Source organism: Arachis hypogaea, chromosome 8 (assembly GCF_003086295.3).
Source record: "Arachis hypogaea cultivar Tifrunner chromosome 8, arahy.Tifrunner.gnm2.J5K5, whole genome shotgun sequence".
NCBI lineage: Eukaryota > Viridiplantae > Streptophyta > Magnoliopsida > Fabales > Fabaceae > Arachis > Arachis hypogaea.
The window spans coordinates 13,301,754-13,318,215 of record NC_092043.1 but is presented as its reverse complement, the minus strand read 5'-3'; the positions used below and the strand labels follow the sequence as shown (position 1 = coordinate 13,318,215).

General features: G+C 34.3%; 1 protein-coding gene across 2 annotated transcripts; it reads right to left on the bottom strand.

Annotated features, from left to right (window-relative positions):
• Positions 1–839: 839 nt before the first annotated feature.
• On the bottom strand, positions 840–10,801 carry LOC112706191 (lysine-specific demethylase JMJ21). 2 transcript variants are annotated; one of them, XM_025757361.3, is made up of 16 exons: positions 9,310–10,801; positions 8,760–8,873; positions 8,586–8,641; positions 8,363–8,505; positions 7,578–7,775; positions 7,244–7,443; positions 5,080–5,179; positions 4,392–4,949; positions 4,196–4,318; positions 3,766–3,846; positions 3,363–3,694; positions 2,988–3,245; positions 2,522–2,606; positions 2,232–2,439; positions 1,759–1,900; positions 840–1,129 (listed from the first exon to the last, which is right to left on the bottom strand). In XM_025757361.3, the coding sequence occupies exons 1-16, from the start codon at positions 9,444–9,446 to the stop codon at positions 991–993; spliced, it is 2,874 nt and encodes a 957-aa protein (XP_025613146.1). In that variant the 5' UTR covers positions 9,447–10,801; the 3' UTR covers positions 840–990. The 2 variants fall into 2 exon arrangements, with proteins under 2 accessions (XP_025613146.1, XP_025613147.1); XM_025757362.3 differs by lacking the exon at positions 3,766–3,846 and having other exon boundaries at positions 9,310–10,795.
• Positions 10,802–16,462: the final 5,661 nt, after the last annotated feature.

The window sequence follows — 16,462 nt, the reverse complement described above, 5'->3', positions numbered from 1 at the left end:
TAATAGTTAAAAGTGCTGCCAAAAAAACAATAAATTCTATTAACTTTTGAACCTTTTTCAATAATAAATGTAAGATAAAATAAAAATAAATATCCATAACTCATTTATTAAATGTAAGATAATCTGAATTAAATTCTAACTTTAGATTTTTGTATAAATAAAATAAAGTATTATATCATAACGGATCCATCCCCACATATTCCCGCTTAAGCAGGTCTCTTTGCCATCCCCAAAAGCAACTAAAAATTGCCCGTTTTGGTATTTCATATTGATGATTGATGAGCATGCCCAGCGGAAAATGGGGACAGTTCACAGATTCTCAAATCCTGTAAAGTACTTTGGTCTTTGTATGATCTCTAAAATTTGAATTTTGTTTTATTTATCCGCGAATTCCGACCAGCTACAAGGGTTTAGGTAACCACAGAATCTTTGTTGTTGGAGGAACAGAATGCTTGAATAACTGCACACCATAGTTCAACAACAATCAAGTGATCAACATACGTTTCCCTTTCAGTAATAATGTGTCCTTCGATAGATGTGGACTCAAATTCAAAAGCAAAAACATCCATGAAATTCAAGGCACGTCATCATTTAAATTTATTCGAGATTTTTGTGCGAAATTTGTCGGTCCAAAAGAGCATTTCTGTTTCTTATTCACTTGTTTTGGTTCCTCGGCCATGATTTGACACGTGTGGGTATGATTGCATGAACAATGGACAATTCGGTATCAAGCTTATCCAAGTTGTCTCTTTTCGTCTTCGAAATCTCAACATCCTGCATTATATTCTAATGTGGGCAAAAACCACTAGAATTGCATTCTCTAAGAACCGACCAAAAACTATATAATGACTTGACATTGCATGAAGCAAAGGGATACACTTATGTTGAATTATTAGACAGAATATAATCAATGAAAGGCCACTGGCAAGTGGCAACCAATAATACAAATTTACAAGATGTCGAACAATAAATTTATGGCTACTAGACAAGTTAAGGAAAGCCATTGTAATTGTTCAACTCGCCCCACACTGTTAGCTCAACTTCTTCCCATGACTTTGCTGATCTCAATTCTTTCCATATAGTAAAAATTGCTCCCAACACATTCTCATCATGCAAAATACAATAGCACCTACAATTTTCAAAAGGAAATTAAGAAGTCCGTGAGTTAATTTGAAATTGCTTGCTCCTTCTTGATAGGAAGGACAAAAAAGATATCTCTATTTCTGTAGAATGCAGGCACACAAATATGTCTAACGCCATCTATAACTCAAGTCAAACATTATATTCTTGAATCTTGATGTATCTTAATCCAAGCAAAGATCAGTTGCTTTTCCACTTCAATGCAATCAAATAACTTCATATGCATATAAAGAACAAACTGTTCATTGCTCTCAGAAATTAACAAGCATTCGAAAGGTTCAGAATTATCAATTTAACATCATGCATAGTTTTGCACCTACAGACTACTTCAAGAGTTTCAGTTATGAATTATCTGAATACTTTTATTAAGGCCATGTGCAAGGTAGACAACCATTAACATTCCTGATTCTTGAAAGTACTGATGATAATTTTGACAAGGTATCCATCTTTGCCATGCTTAGATCTTTCAGGAGAGCTTGATTGTTTCTATTCATTTATATGTGGCTAGTTCCGTATTTCCATATAACCCACACGCCCAGATTGAAATATGCAATAAATAAAAGGTCAAAAGTAGTGGAAGAACTACTAGTATGCAAGACAATTATGATAACTACTTACATGGCAACATATGAAAGTCGGGCATACTTTGATATGGGACTTGCAAAAGGAAGTTTATAGCTTTCTAAAAATCGCTTAAGGAGATCTGAATCACCTCTAAAGACATCTAAATAAATTGGTATCAAGTCAAACAGCGGATCACCTGTAAAAGAAATTAAAAAAGTTTGTTAAATCACTACCAACCAAATAGAATGTCAGAATGCTCGCAATGTATACATACGATAGATTGAAAACTATTAGGAAGCAAAGACCGAGGAACATCAAAGAGTATTTAGGGATGATAACATTAGTCTTGTTCTAGAGAAAACGCATCATCAGTTCAAATGTACAAACAAAAGTTTCTTGTAGATATTGGAAGTTTATAAATGATAATGCCATATAATTAAAATGCTCAAAAGTAAATTATAAAACAGATGAACATTATTGTAGAAGTCGGATAAAAATTCTCGGAACAGGCAGGAAGACATACTGACCTATTGAAAGATCACTGAAATCAAGGATATAACTAGGATGCCAGGATTTCACTTCATCATAGCTGCTCAAATGACCATTTACCTTGGCAGCATCTTCTGCATTCCCACTTGAGATAGAATAAGCCGAAGATGGTTCCATGTAAATGTTATCATCCATAATATCAGAGTGTATCCAAGAGCAAGGTTTACAAGCACCCCTTGGGAGATTCTGAAGTCAAATAAAAGTAAGAAATTTGAAAACCAATTTTATTCTGCTGTATCCAGTAGGAAAGAAGTGAGTTTGGAGAAACCTCAATTATGTTTAGCAGCTTAGCAAAATCAGGCGGGACATATTCATCAATTTTCTCTATCAAACTGCTAGGGATTGGATCTCCCCTACAAAATTACGACAAATGAGAGCGAATAAGAAACTGAAGATTCATCATAAAAAATTAGTATATTATGGAAGCACAAACTCAGAAGCAGCAAATGCAACACATGGATAAGGTACAATCTAAACATGGTGAAGCAAAAGTGAAAAGGGAGTTCATAAATGCTTCATAAACACAGCTACTAAAATTGACATTCACTGTATCTGGAAAAGCATAAAGTTAGTGAATACTCTCCATGAAACTTCAAACTCCAAATTGATCAGAAGATCATTATATTGAACGCACAAACAAAAACGGTACTTTTCCATTAGCAACTTCTTACATATCTTCAAATTCATACTTCTTCAACAAGAAATTAAGGTGCTCAAAAGAAGGTAAATTATACCACTTGGTCAAACGGCTTGAAACATTCTTCCGCATCATTGTTAAGTTTCTTAGGAAGACTCCCCATTCTGCTGCAGTATTTGATTTATAATTAACAGTTGCACCACAACCATCAGTTCCAGTGAAGCTCAATTCATGTTCAATATCTGTTAAAGATGAAATATTCAAAGGTGGATGTGGTAAGAGATGAAGGTGGTTCAGCTGCTCCCCTAAGAAGGAGGCCAAGTTTGTTGCATCTTCCCATGACAGTGTGTCTCTTCTGCAGGAGAACATAAACAACATTCAGAGAAGAGAACTTCTACTTGACAAAATCAAAGATTTAGAGTTGATCAGCGGGATGGTGAAATTATCAGTGAATCACAAGGATAAGACTTACAAATCTGCAAACATTTTCCCTTCACATCGTTTTATTATCATATATGGCCATATACTTGAGTGACCTGCTAAACTATCCGATTCATCCATTTCCATCCCAGCATTCTTATACTCAAGTTGTTTCTTGCCCCATACCCCAAATGAGAAACCATGAACATCACATTTTGTCTTGATGAGATTGCTCTTTGAAATGACGTCAGGGACTCCTTTTCCATCCCAAGTAAAATTGTTAAAAGATCCATCTTCGACATAAATGATCCCATTGGCCAAAATACTAGGAATATGTTTCTTGAGAGGGGAGTTGATTTCATGAAGTAGGCTGTAAAACTCTAGCTGTAAAAGGCACAAAATCCAAGTTAGATTTGTATGGCAGATGCAATAGAAACAGAATGGCAATAAAGTACCTCTGTGCCAAAACCATAAAGAGAAGCTTCCAGTCCTCCTTCAACAAAAATCTTAACAACAGAGTTCCCCACTAGATAAACCTATTTAGAGAACAAAACATATTACTGTAGTTAAAAAGAAGCTTCATACTCCACAAGTACTCTATTAGGTAATCCAATAATCATACCACATGCCATCATCATGTCCTAATTTAACTAGGGAACCTTGAGGCATAGATGGCAACTAACTAATTGGGTTGCATATTGTAGTCGATCAATAAGAATGTGACAATATTCTTGAATGCAAGAGGAAAATCAGTATCAACACAAACCCAGAAAAGACCATAAATATGTTTAGGACAATAAAGACCATATATTTTCACAAAAGCCTAAGAAAACTAAACAAATACCAGTGAGATGACAATTAGTAAATAGATGAATGAAAACTCACAGGATTGCTACCCGAGCCAACTGGAAGCCTTTCATCGTCACTGGGAAGAGGCAAATTGTGGATGGCACAAATTTTTGATGCACATTCCAACCACTTGTCAGCATTTAGTGCAATACATGCCCCCTAGATATATATGTAAAATGAGGTCATAAAATCTGATAAGGTGACCACTACTTGGGGGGGACAAGAAACTAACCTTCCATATAAGCTCTCTCATTTGTGGTTTTTGAATCCAAAGCTTCGACAACCATTCTCTTAGTTCTCGTTGACCAATGCTGTTGCCTACGCTCCACGGGGAAAGGTAATGGTCTCTATCTCTATCCAAGAATATGGATAAGAACTCTATATCATAGGAAAATCCATCTTTCCATAAACCATAGTTCCTAGATGCGCCATTTACGGTACTTTCAGAATTTAGATTATCTACATCTTTGATAGTTTTGGCTCTTTTCTCTTTCCTAGACAAATCAGAATAACATGCCGTGCTCTGTCTGACATTTTCATAAGTTTCTTCATCTAAAGCAAGCCATCCAACACGACAAACTCCTTTATGACGATAACCAGGAGCCATGTCCAAACATACAAATTCAAAATTATTTGAATTCACATAATTCTGAGTGACAGCGATAGTTGTTTCTAAATTTAAAATACAGTGCCACCATCCACTTGGAACGTAAATTGTCTCCCCTGGTAGTTGTGTACACTCAATTGGCTTGTCTTCATCGGGAAGGAGAGGATAATAGTCCAGCCACCACTTAAATAAACAGAAATATGATTAACCACGTCAGTAGTTGGACACAATACACTTGACATGATTAATGATCATAGATCTGAACCAGCATAAAGAGGATATATAAATCACTGTAAATGCAAAATTATAGTACCTGAAGTGATGACGGGGTCTCAATATTGACATCACCATCTTCTTCGTTAACATGCACTGTCACACCCAAAGGCACCTTTCCTGGAGGATATAATGCCCACCTACCAAATGCAAGTGAAAGCCTCATAACACTGCTTATTTTAAACATAATCAAGCACTAAGATACATATATCTAAGAATCAAATTAAAATTCATGTTTATCAAAGAATGTTAGATGAGTGGAGAAATAGCACCTTAATACTTATCTACAAGAATAAAGGGGATATACAGAGATGCGAAAACTATAGAAGGATCAAGCTCATGAGTCATACCATGAAGTAATGGGAAAGGGTGATAGAACAGAGGCTGAGACAAGAGACACAAATAACAGAGAACCAATTTAGTTTTATGTCAGGCAAATCTACCACTGAAGCTACATACTTGTTAAGAAGGATGATGGAGAGGTATCGTAGTGATAAATGGGATCTACATATGGTGTTTATTGATTTGAAAAAAACGTACGATAGGGTGCCAAGGGATGCCTTATGGAAGGTTTTGGAAAGGAAGAGAGTAATGATCACTTATATTCATGCAATTAAAGACATGTATGATGGGGCTACAACTAGTATGAAGACTCAAGGTGGTGTGACAGAGAAATTTCCTATTGGTATAGGATTACACCAGGGATCATCCTTAAGTCCATAACTTTTTACATTACTCTTGGAAGTACTCATAGAGTATATCCAAGAGTCTGTGCCATAGTACATGCTTTTTGTCAATGATATCATGTTTATGGGAAAGTCAAGGGAAGACATAAATAAAATGTTGGCTTTATGGAAAGAAGTTCTAGAAGTGTATGGTCTACACATAAACTGTAGCAAGACGGAATATATGTACTGTAAGTTCGGCCGCCGAAGGGAAAACCCCAACAAAAGTGAAAATTGGAGAAAACATCCTACGAAAAGTTAAAAATTTTAAGTATCTTGGATGCATCATACAGGATAATAGAGGGATTGACCAGGATGTAAATCATAGGATCCAAGCAGGTCGGTCAAAATAGCGGAGTGTGTCTGGTTTTATACGTGACAAAAAAATGCATTTAAAACTTAAAGGTAAATTCTATCGCACTGCTATCTGACCAGCTATACTTTATAGTACAGAGTTTTGGGCGGCCAAAGAGGAGCACGAACATAAGTTAAGTGCAACAGAGATAAAGATGTTGAGATGGATGAGTGATCATATGCGATTAGATAGAATAAAGAACGAAGATATAAGAGAGAGAATTGAAGTAGCACCTATTGTGGAAAAGATTGTAGAATCACGTCTCAAATGGTTTGGACATGTGAGAAGAAGACCCACAGAGCTCTCAGTTAGGAGAGTGGATGAGATGAAAAATGGATCCATTCATAAGGTGGTCAAACGAGATCTACATGTAAATGGTCTCTCTGTAGACATGATACATGATAGAGTTCAATGATGTCATTTGATCCATGTAGCCGACTCCACCTAGAGGACAAGGTTTTGTTGTTGTTATTGTTTTAAGTTAAATAACTGAACATAGCAGTGCCACGTCTGCCCTCACTTAGTGTTATGCTTTGCCATGAAGTTGATGTAGGAATCAATGATTTTCCTATATGAAAACGGATATCTAGCAGTTCCTACCTCGCCCACAGGCCACAGTAGGCACGCACAAAACCAAATATAATACAGAAACCACAAAACTTATATTTATTTATGGCTACTGTACATAAACATCCAAGAATCCCAAAAGCTGTAAGGATTGCGATATCTATATAAGGAGTTAAGGTATCCTTTACTATTCTTGTCCAAACTTGGTCCAAAAGTTAACATTTTTTGCAAGTATCATTGTATATATCAGCACAGCATGCTTGATATATCCAACCAGTGTAACTCAATAATAACAATAGCAATAATCTGGAAGCAGGAAAAAAATATGTTTAATGGTTTAGGTTTTTTTTTTTTATGATTTATGTCCATGTAAGTTTTACTCATGGGGCTAATTCACGAGAATAGGCTAGTTTGACATCCTTACCAAACATAAGCTAAGGATTAAACTAAAACCAGAAAATGCATGTAGCTTCCTTAGATACCATGTTACAGTAGATGTCTGTGCTACACAACCAAATAGAACACAAAAATTCGCATCAAGTAGCTCAATTTTTTACCTTTTACGGCCAGAAAGAAGAGTATTCCATGCACTAGTAAGAGCTGGATCAACGTGCCAAGAGGCACCAGATCTCTGTGGTCCAATTATTAGCCACCTATAGGATGGTCTTTGTTCAGCATCTAAGATATCAAAGAAGTCTTCTTGAAAAAGATGAGGTACAGAATAATCCTTCAATAAGCTAGGTGCAACTTCACCAAACTGTACACAAATTATTAAATAAAAATTAAAAGAACTCCCAAGCTCTCAAATTGAAAGGACAAGAATAAGATATGGAAATGGTGGATGGAGACAGCCAGAGCATTATTGATACATGAATATCCCTATCCAAGCACCTTTTCATCAAAAATATATAAGGGATCTTCATCATGCTGAACTTCCATGTATGAGACATAATCCTTGAATTTCATGGAGACCTTCCGAGAACTCCTTTGGGAAATTTTAAATGCTACGTCTCCATAGTTTTGCAACAGCTGATCAGTTGTCCATTTATGCCTGGCAGGCCATGTCTCAGCCAATCCAGTAAGCATAACCTGGGGTTTGTAATTCATCAAACTTGTAAACATCAACAATAAAATCCCGGTAGAAACAGAAATAATGTCAACTACAACACAAAACATCATGTGTAATGGACCCCTTGAGTTAGATAATATTTACTTATCTCTCAAATTTCCATCTTTACAAGAAAAGAAAAACAGTATCATTGACCAAAGATAGCTCCTATTCCTCCAAAACAAATTATGAAACAAAAAGGAACAATTAGAAGATAGAGCTTGAAGACATTGGGTGGTCCATTTACTTTAGTTTTATTAAGAAAATAAGTGATTTTTAATTAAAAGATATTTGCCAAAAAGGCTTGACAGTATATTTGAAAGGGAAAAAAAACAGTAAAACCTAAAATACACCCATGTTCTCATAAGTTGTAAAAGTTGCTTCTGAAAAAAGAAAAAGTTGCATATAGATCACTGAGCAAAAAAAAGAAACAAAACAAAAACTGAAGCATACACCCATTTTTTTGTTGGTTACATAGCTTAAAGATAGACATTGAAATTTTGAAACATAACCATGATGAGGGAAAAAACTAATGTAGATTACTAGTATAATTATTTTTGTTTTGTACCGGTTTCTTTGCATCATACTGGTCATAGAAATCCTTCAAGGATAGGTCTTTCCTTCTTTCCACATTTCCATCATCTGCATGAAACGACTCCAATGTGGTATGACATCGGTATAATCTCCTGTACAAAAATAAAGAGTTGAACCCTGCAGGAAGGTAAATATCCCTGGTTTAGAGGAAACATATAAAATGGCTCATAAGATCCCTGCAGAATCAAAACTGTTACCATCAAAGTATAGTGGTCGTGGTTGATACTCTTTGTATTTGTCTGGCAGATTCTCACTGCATTCATGATACCCAACTCGGAATATGTAAGCATAAAAGTACAAACCAAAACAAAAAGGAAAATGGATAATAAATGTTAACTTAGAAGCATCAATGGAAGACAGGAGAATCATACTTATGCAGCAGGGTAGTTTTCTTCCAACAGCCTTGGTACTGAAGTAAACCAGATGCCCCTTTAAGGCATAGACTCATCCACAGTGGTTCCTCATTGCACAACACGTACATGACACTGCCCACAAAGATTAACCGAAGAATGTAAATAAAAAATTGGCCAGAATCCACTGTACTCACTACTCAGTCAACCTTATCGGACTCTCTCGAGTTAACAGAGTTACAAGTTTAGGTCCCTAAATTGAGGTTACGAGCCTAACCTACTCGAGTTCAGATGAACACCCAAGTCTGATTTTTTTTTTTTATCTAAAATATTGCTTCTTAAATCAAGCCTTGTAGCATAAGCATTGCAGAACTACCGTGAAGTAAATGAATAATGAATAATGAAACGCTGTATAGGAATTTCAGGTATGAATCGAGATTCTGTAAAAATGATTCGGCAAGAAAGAAAGCAGAGCATGGCAGCTAATGAGTAATGTGAAGCTCAAATGATGAATCAAGTGTTCATGAAGCAAAATCAAGAGAGAAAGAAAGGTAGGTATGGATGTGAATACCTGCTAACGCAGGCAAGGCGAGCAACGTCGCGGGGAGAGAGAGACTCTAAGATTGAGCAGAGGGTTTCATCGGGAAGGACCCCAAGGTCTCCGAGTGCTTCTGGCCTGCGATCTCTATGCACTGAAGAATCATCCATCGAAACGACAAGTCGGATTCAAAAAAGAAATATGACCTCTTTCTCTTTAAGTTTAGTTTCTAACTTTCTATGCTATGCTGCGGAGCTTCAGAAATCAGAATTATCCGTCAAGACGACAACCGAAATTGTTTTGAATTTATTTATTGATGGTTAAGCGTTGCCCGACCGCGTATTTTGAAAGCGCATCCTTATTCCTTACCGTGTGCGCGGTTTTCGTTATTGCTACGTCACCCTTCTCGCTTTCTTCTCCTCCTCCTCCTTTTTGGTGACCGCCCAGACCAAAAATCCTCTTATTTTCTAATAGTTTTTCATAGCGGGCTTTGACTCCCATTAAATTCGTCAGGTAGGTTAAGTGCTTAACCAGGATTGCAAAAGGATTTTTGTTAATTGGTTTTCTATAGACTTGATTGAGGCTGGGTTCTTTCTTCTATATTCTTTCAAATGGGCCTGGTACATTTGCCCACTACAAAATGCCAAACAAAGCCTAGACTACAAGAATCAATTGGGTTCCACTAACCCAACATGACGTGGAGGATGAGATTTGCTGAAGACAAGGCAGAGGTTTTGACTAGAACCAACGCAAACCATCACCCTCTCATTGGAGTATCTAACATTGGAAATTGTCCAATTCACTGACAAAAACAAAAACATCACCCTCTCTCAATCTACGTTGAACCTGTTCTTATACATCACAGGGACAGACCTTTTAGATACCAGGCTATGTGGAATTTATAGCCAGAGTTTGAGGAATGCATTAAGCAAGGGTGGGAAAACAACCCTTACTCAATTAACTGAACACCTGAAGAAGTAGAATGGGGAGATTTTTGGACACATACAAAAGAAAAAGAGATGTTTAGGAGGATAGGAAGAATTCAAAGAGCACACAATTTCGGGAACAATCCCTTCCTAGAAGACCTTGAAAAGAGTTTGAATAAGGAGCTTGAGGAATTACTTAACAGGGTGGAAGTTCTATGGATGCCGAAGTTTAGAGACATTTGGTTGGTGGAGGGAGACAAAGAGACTAGATATTTTCATACAAGAATAGTCATAAGTAGAAGGAAGAATAGAGTGGCAAAACTCAAAAATGCACAAGGACAGTGCGAGAAAAATCAAGAAATCCTTGAAAACATGGCTATCACATTTTTTAGGAAGCTATACAATGAGGAATGGACTCGTACCCAAGCCACCTTGGAGCAAAGCCTATCTGAATATCACAAGGAATAGATCAGAAACTTAAATGCAAGGTCTACTCCGGAGGAAATTAAGAGAGCAATGTTTAACATTGGCTCCTTCAAAGCCCCGGGATACGACGGATTTCCAACAATGTTGAAAAAAAAAGAAACTAAACTGGAACATCCTAAAAGAAAGTGTGCATAAGTTTATAGAGAAGGTGTGGTTGGATCCGAACCATATCAAACACGATGATCAGACCCTTATTACATTGATCTCTAATATTTCGGTTGTTTGATGTCCGTGTCTTGTCAAGACATAAATAAAGTGAGACGTGTTTATTGTTTGGTTTGTGAGACACAAAAATAAAAAGGACATGCTTACACATAAATATACACAAGATATATGTATTTCATGTTTTACTAAAATGGTGAGACACAGATTTTGGGTGATGGACACATATCTGAATCATTATTTTCAAGTTATTTTATCCTCGTTCATTTTCTGAAATTTCAAATCTCTCCTCTTTTTGTTACAAACCCTAACCAGTGATAATTTCTTCTACTCTGGTTCTGCATCATTGAAACTATACCACCACCGCACATCGTCTCTGTTTTCCAATGGCTCTCCTCTATGATTACTGTGTGATGTGCTCCGTTGGCGGTGAGCTTGTGTTGCTACTCTGCCGCCTTTGTCTCTCCATCTCGCAACCGCATTAGCCTCCTCCTAGTTGTGTTTCTGCTGCGCGTTGAGTCTTTTATACTCCGCCGCTACAACATCTACTCCATCGGTGTGCTTTGCCTCGTTGCCTCTGCTATTTTACTTTTGTGCTATTTTTGTTTTAATTTTGATTATTGATCAGATGCGTTATTGTTGATTAAGTGCTATTGTTGCTGCTGCAATAAATGACATTCTATTATCGATTTACTCTTGTTATTGGTGCTGATTGTTGATAAAACTAGTGATAAAAATGTTATTCAAATTCTTGATTAATATGTTAATAAAATTGCTTATCAAATTATTAATAGGTCATATTTTTAATTATTATCTTTTGAGAAATGCTAGAGGGCAATTTATTTGTATTGTGTTTATAAAATTGTTTATCAAACTGTTTACCAAATTGTTGACCAAGTTGTTTGTATTATATGTTTGTAGAAATTGAATAAATTGGATGATAATTGTTTGTAGAAATTGACATATTAATTTACAGAGTAAAGTATCGCTTTTGTCCCCAACGTTTGGGGTAAATCCTATTTGTGTCCCTAACATTTAAATCGTCTTATTTGTGTTTCTAACGTTTGTAAAAGTGATTTAATGTTATCCTGCTGTCAATTACACATCATGAACACTTTAGTTTGAGTTTTAAAAATCTGTTCTTGAAGTTAGAATACAAGTGTTTGGGATAGAATTGATGATCCACTCCGAAAAATAGCTCATCAAAAGTTGAAACTAATTCCTACAACATTTACATAATTCACTTTTCTAGGGACATAATTGAATCTAAACACAAATAGTGGGTATAACATTAAAATCAAACACATTCAAGTGAGACCTAATTAAAAATGAATACATCCAAGTGAGAATAATTGAAAAATATAATTTGATTTGTTTATATAATTGATAGTAGGATAACATTGAATCACTTTTATAAACTTAGGGATAAAAATAGGACGATTTAAACGTTAGGGAGACAAATAGGACTTACCCCAAACGTTGGGGACAAAAACGATACTTTACTCTAATTTATAAGTCTGGATCTTATTTCATTGTGATAGTAGTCAGAGTCAATTTTGTTTTAGAAAGTTATCAATCACCTATTTCAAATCATTATTTTTCTTATTTTACTTAATAAAATTACATATTAAAACTTTTAATTATGTTTCAGCTCACATATGTATTTAATTAGATTTTAATTTTGTCTTTCTTATTTTGTTCATGGCATCTAAGACAGTTGGTTGATTACTTAGCTTTGAAATCTATTAGTATGCTTTAACTTTGATTATGTAAGTATATGCTTATGTAATGAGTGTTTTTTCTATTTTTAATTTAATTGAGTGTTTTTCCTATTCGTATAAACTATTAGAGTTCTTCATTTATGCATTTACTTATTATTGTTTCTTAGAAAGTGATGATGGATCGTTCTGAACAAATTAAGTTATGTATTAGATATTACTGGATTATGAGAATGCAATTTGACATGTTAATGTTGCTTTTTTAGTTACTTTATATATGTATATTAGGAATAGAAGGCGGGATCATTCTTCGATTGGTCGAAGAGTGAATACATTGCCATTAAGGCGAGATACATTAGATAATATCATTGGGGAGGGTGGAGATAGAAATTGCATATGTGAGTTAAGAATGAGTTTGAACGCATTTGCAAAATTTATGTGAATTGCTACAAGTTCAAGGTGGATTAGACGAAGATGGTCATATTGGCATCGGCGAGCAAGTAGCTACTTTCTTAATCATATTAGCTCACCATACCAAAAATCGCAGCGTACAAGTTAGGTTCTATAGGTCTGGTAAAACTATTAGTAGGTATTTTCACAAGGTATTGTGTTCGATTTTGTATGTCCAAAGTATCTTATTTGCAAAGACAGACCTTGTACCGGAACATTGTGTAGATCCCAGATAAAAATAGTTCAAGGTAAGTCGTGTATGTAGCTTAAATTTTTATTGGTCAAGTTTACTCTGTGTGTAATAATTTTTTTTTTTTACATTTGATAGGGTTGTCTAGTAGCATTAGATGCAACTTACATAGATGTCACAATCCCGAAGAGTGATAAATCTAGATATCGGACAAGGAAATCTAGAATATTTACCAATGTCTTAGGAGTTTGCAATCGGAACATGAATTTCGTCTATATCCTTAGTGGTTGGGAAGGATATCAACATCTAATTCAAAGATACTTAGAGATGCTATTACTTGACGTATTTATGAAAAGAAAACAAAATATACTCCACATACTATTAGCTAAGGAAAGAAACAACAAACCAAAAAAATATCAAAAAAATCACTTTTCATTGAATTTTTAATTCATATAAGTTCATTACAAGGGAAGGACCCAACAAACAATTGTGTATTTGTTAAACTATACTAATAACAACTATGATTGTTATTTCCTTATCCCTGCAAATGTACTCTTTGGGGTCGGGGGACCCTCGAACCAATTTAGGGGAAGTGAGAAATTGAATTGCTTTTTTTAATTATTTAATTTTTAATTTAAATTAAGAGGATAAAATGATCATTTTTAATTATGTAGTGTCTTGTTCTTTATAATCAAATATAATATTAGACATTATACTAATATCATGTCTATCATATCCAAACAGCATATATAAATACAAATATTTCATGTCATTGTCCCAAGTTTCTATGTCTCAATGTCTATGTCTTGATACATACACAAACCAAACAGAACCTAAAGTCATAGCTCCATAATTTATTTCTCAATTTTGGCCTATTACTCTATGTAATGTTGACTATAAATGTATCACGAAGATAGTGGTTGAGAAACTGAAACCCCTATTAAATGACAGAATTTCACCAAATCAGTCGAGCTTCATTCCAAAAAAAAAGAATTCAAGACAATATAATAATAGCTAAGGAGATAGTGAACCTTATGAAGAAAAATAAACGGAGAAGAGGTTATATTGCTATTAAGTTTGACTTCAAAAAAGTATATGACCAGTTAAATTAATATTTTTTAAGATTGTGTTTAAAGGATTTTGGGCTTCCAAGCCAGATTGTCAATCTAATAATGGAATGTATATTAATAGTGACCTACAATTTGCTATGAAATGACAGAAAAATAGAAGATTTTAGACCTTCTCGTGGCTAGAGATAAGGGGACCAATCTCCCTTTACTTATTCATGATAGCCATGGATAAATTGTTGCAAGCTTGCAGCTAATTGAGATAGATGTGGAACAGGATATTTGGCGACCTATGAAGGTAGGAAGACAAGGTCTATTTATCTCGCACGCATATGTTATTTGCAGATGATCTTCTAATATTTACAAAGGCTAATTTAGATCAAATAAAGACTGTTTGTGACATAATGGATAGATTTTGTTATTTTTGAGGCTAAAAGTTAATGTAGCAAAGACTTCTAGATGCTTCTCTAACAATGTATTGAGAATGGAGCAAAAATGACATATGGAAGAGACTTTGGAATTGGAAAGGACAGTATTTAAATGACAACTGTTTAACAATAGACTTTTCACCAATAGTAGAAGGGCGAGAGTTTTGGAAGCATTTGCTATGTGCTAGTTCTGCCAGAACTAGGAGGAAACAACTCTTCATGCCATGAGAGATTGCTCTAAAGCTATAAGGGTGTGGATGAGGATTCTAAATTCTTGAGCTTTTACACAAATTTTTAGGACTAATTTTGATGATTGTACAAGAGATAATATGCACAAAACCTGAGAAAAGTCAAGTTCATTTGATTGATCAAAAGAATTCCTAAGCACCTACTGGTAGATTCGGAAGTGAAGATGTATAGAAATTTTCAATTCATAATACAATAGACCACTTAATGAAATTGTTATCAGAAAGAAATATCTAAAAAATAGTAAAGAGACCTTTGCAAAAAAAATTCTATTAAAACCTAAAAAATTCCAAATCCAAATAAAGGTGAAATGGAAACTCCCTTTAAGAAGATAGATAAAATTAAATACTGACGAAGCAATGAATTCCATAGAAAAGAAGGCAGGTTGTGGAGGGATTATGAGAATTTATCAGGGGAAGAAGGTTACAGGATTCATGGCGAATTTACAATACTGTATGGTTCAACAGGCTAAGCTATGAAGAGTGTTCCATGGATTACAGATGTCATGAGAGTTAAGGATGCAAAGATTGGTGGTGAAAATGGACTCCAGAATAGTTTTCAACAGCATCACCAAAGAGCGAGAAAAAGAGCAAATATACAACACAGTCATCAAAAACATACTTCAAATGAAATAAAAATTATGGGAACTGAAATTCAAATGTGTTACATTCCGAATTTTGGAAAATTAAATAATGAGTTATGTGTGAATTATTAAACTTAATTATGATTTAATTTTAGAAAATTATTTTACCGAATAAAATTAAATCGAAGTTATGGGACTTTAAGTTTAAATTAGTTAAAATATAATTTTTATAATAATTGAGTTTTTTTATTTAAAATTTAAAACTTTAGCAATTAAAAAATAGTGAAAATTTTATATAGTTTAATTTGAATATTGATATTTTGAATTTTATCTTATGAATAAAAAAATTAATTTGATTATCTCTAATTTTAAAATTAGAGTATTTATTTGAGAATAATTTGTAAGTTGATAAAAAAAAAATATTTTTAAAAATAATTATATTGAATTATATTTGATTTTCAGTTACTACTCTATTTTCTAATTGTACCAAAATACCTATTTTACCATTATTCCTTTTAATCCTAACCCTAATTTTACTCCAATCCCCACTAAAGCCAAACCGATACAAATAAATAAAGAATTATTGACATATTGTAAAAAAGAAATTCAAGAATACTTAGACAAAAGACTAATCAGACCATCAAAATCTCCTTGGAGTTGCACAGAATTTTATGTAATGAAAACTTCAGAAATCGAAAGATGAGCTCCAAGGTTAGTAATTAATTACAAGCCCTTAAATAAAGCCTTAAAATGGATAAGATATCCCTTACCAAACAAAAACAACTTAATTAAAAGACTAAGTAAAGTTACTGTATTTTTTAAATTTGATTTAAAATCCGGATACTATCAAATGTCAGTAAAAGAAGAAGACAAATATAAAATAGTTTTTATATTATCCTTTTGGATATTATGAATGGAATGTAATGCTCC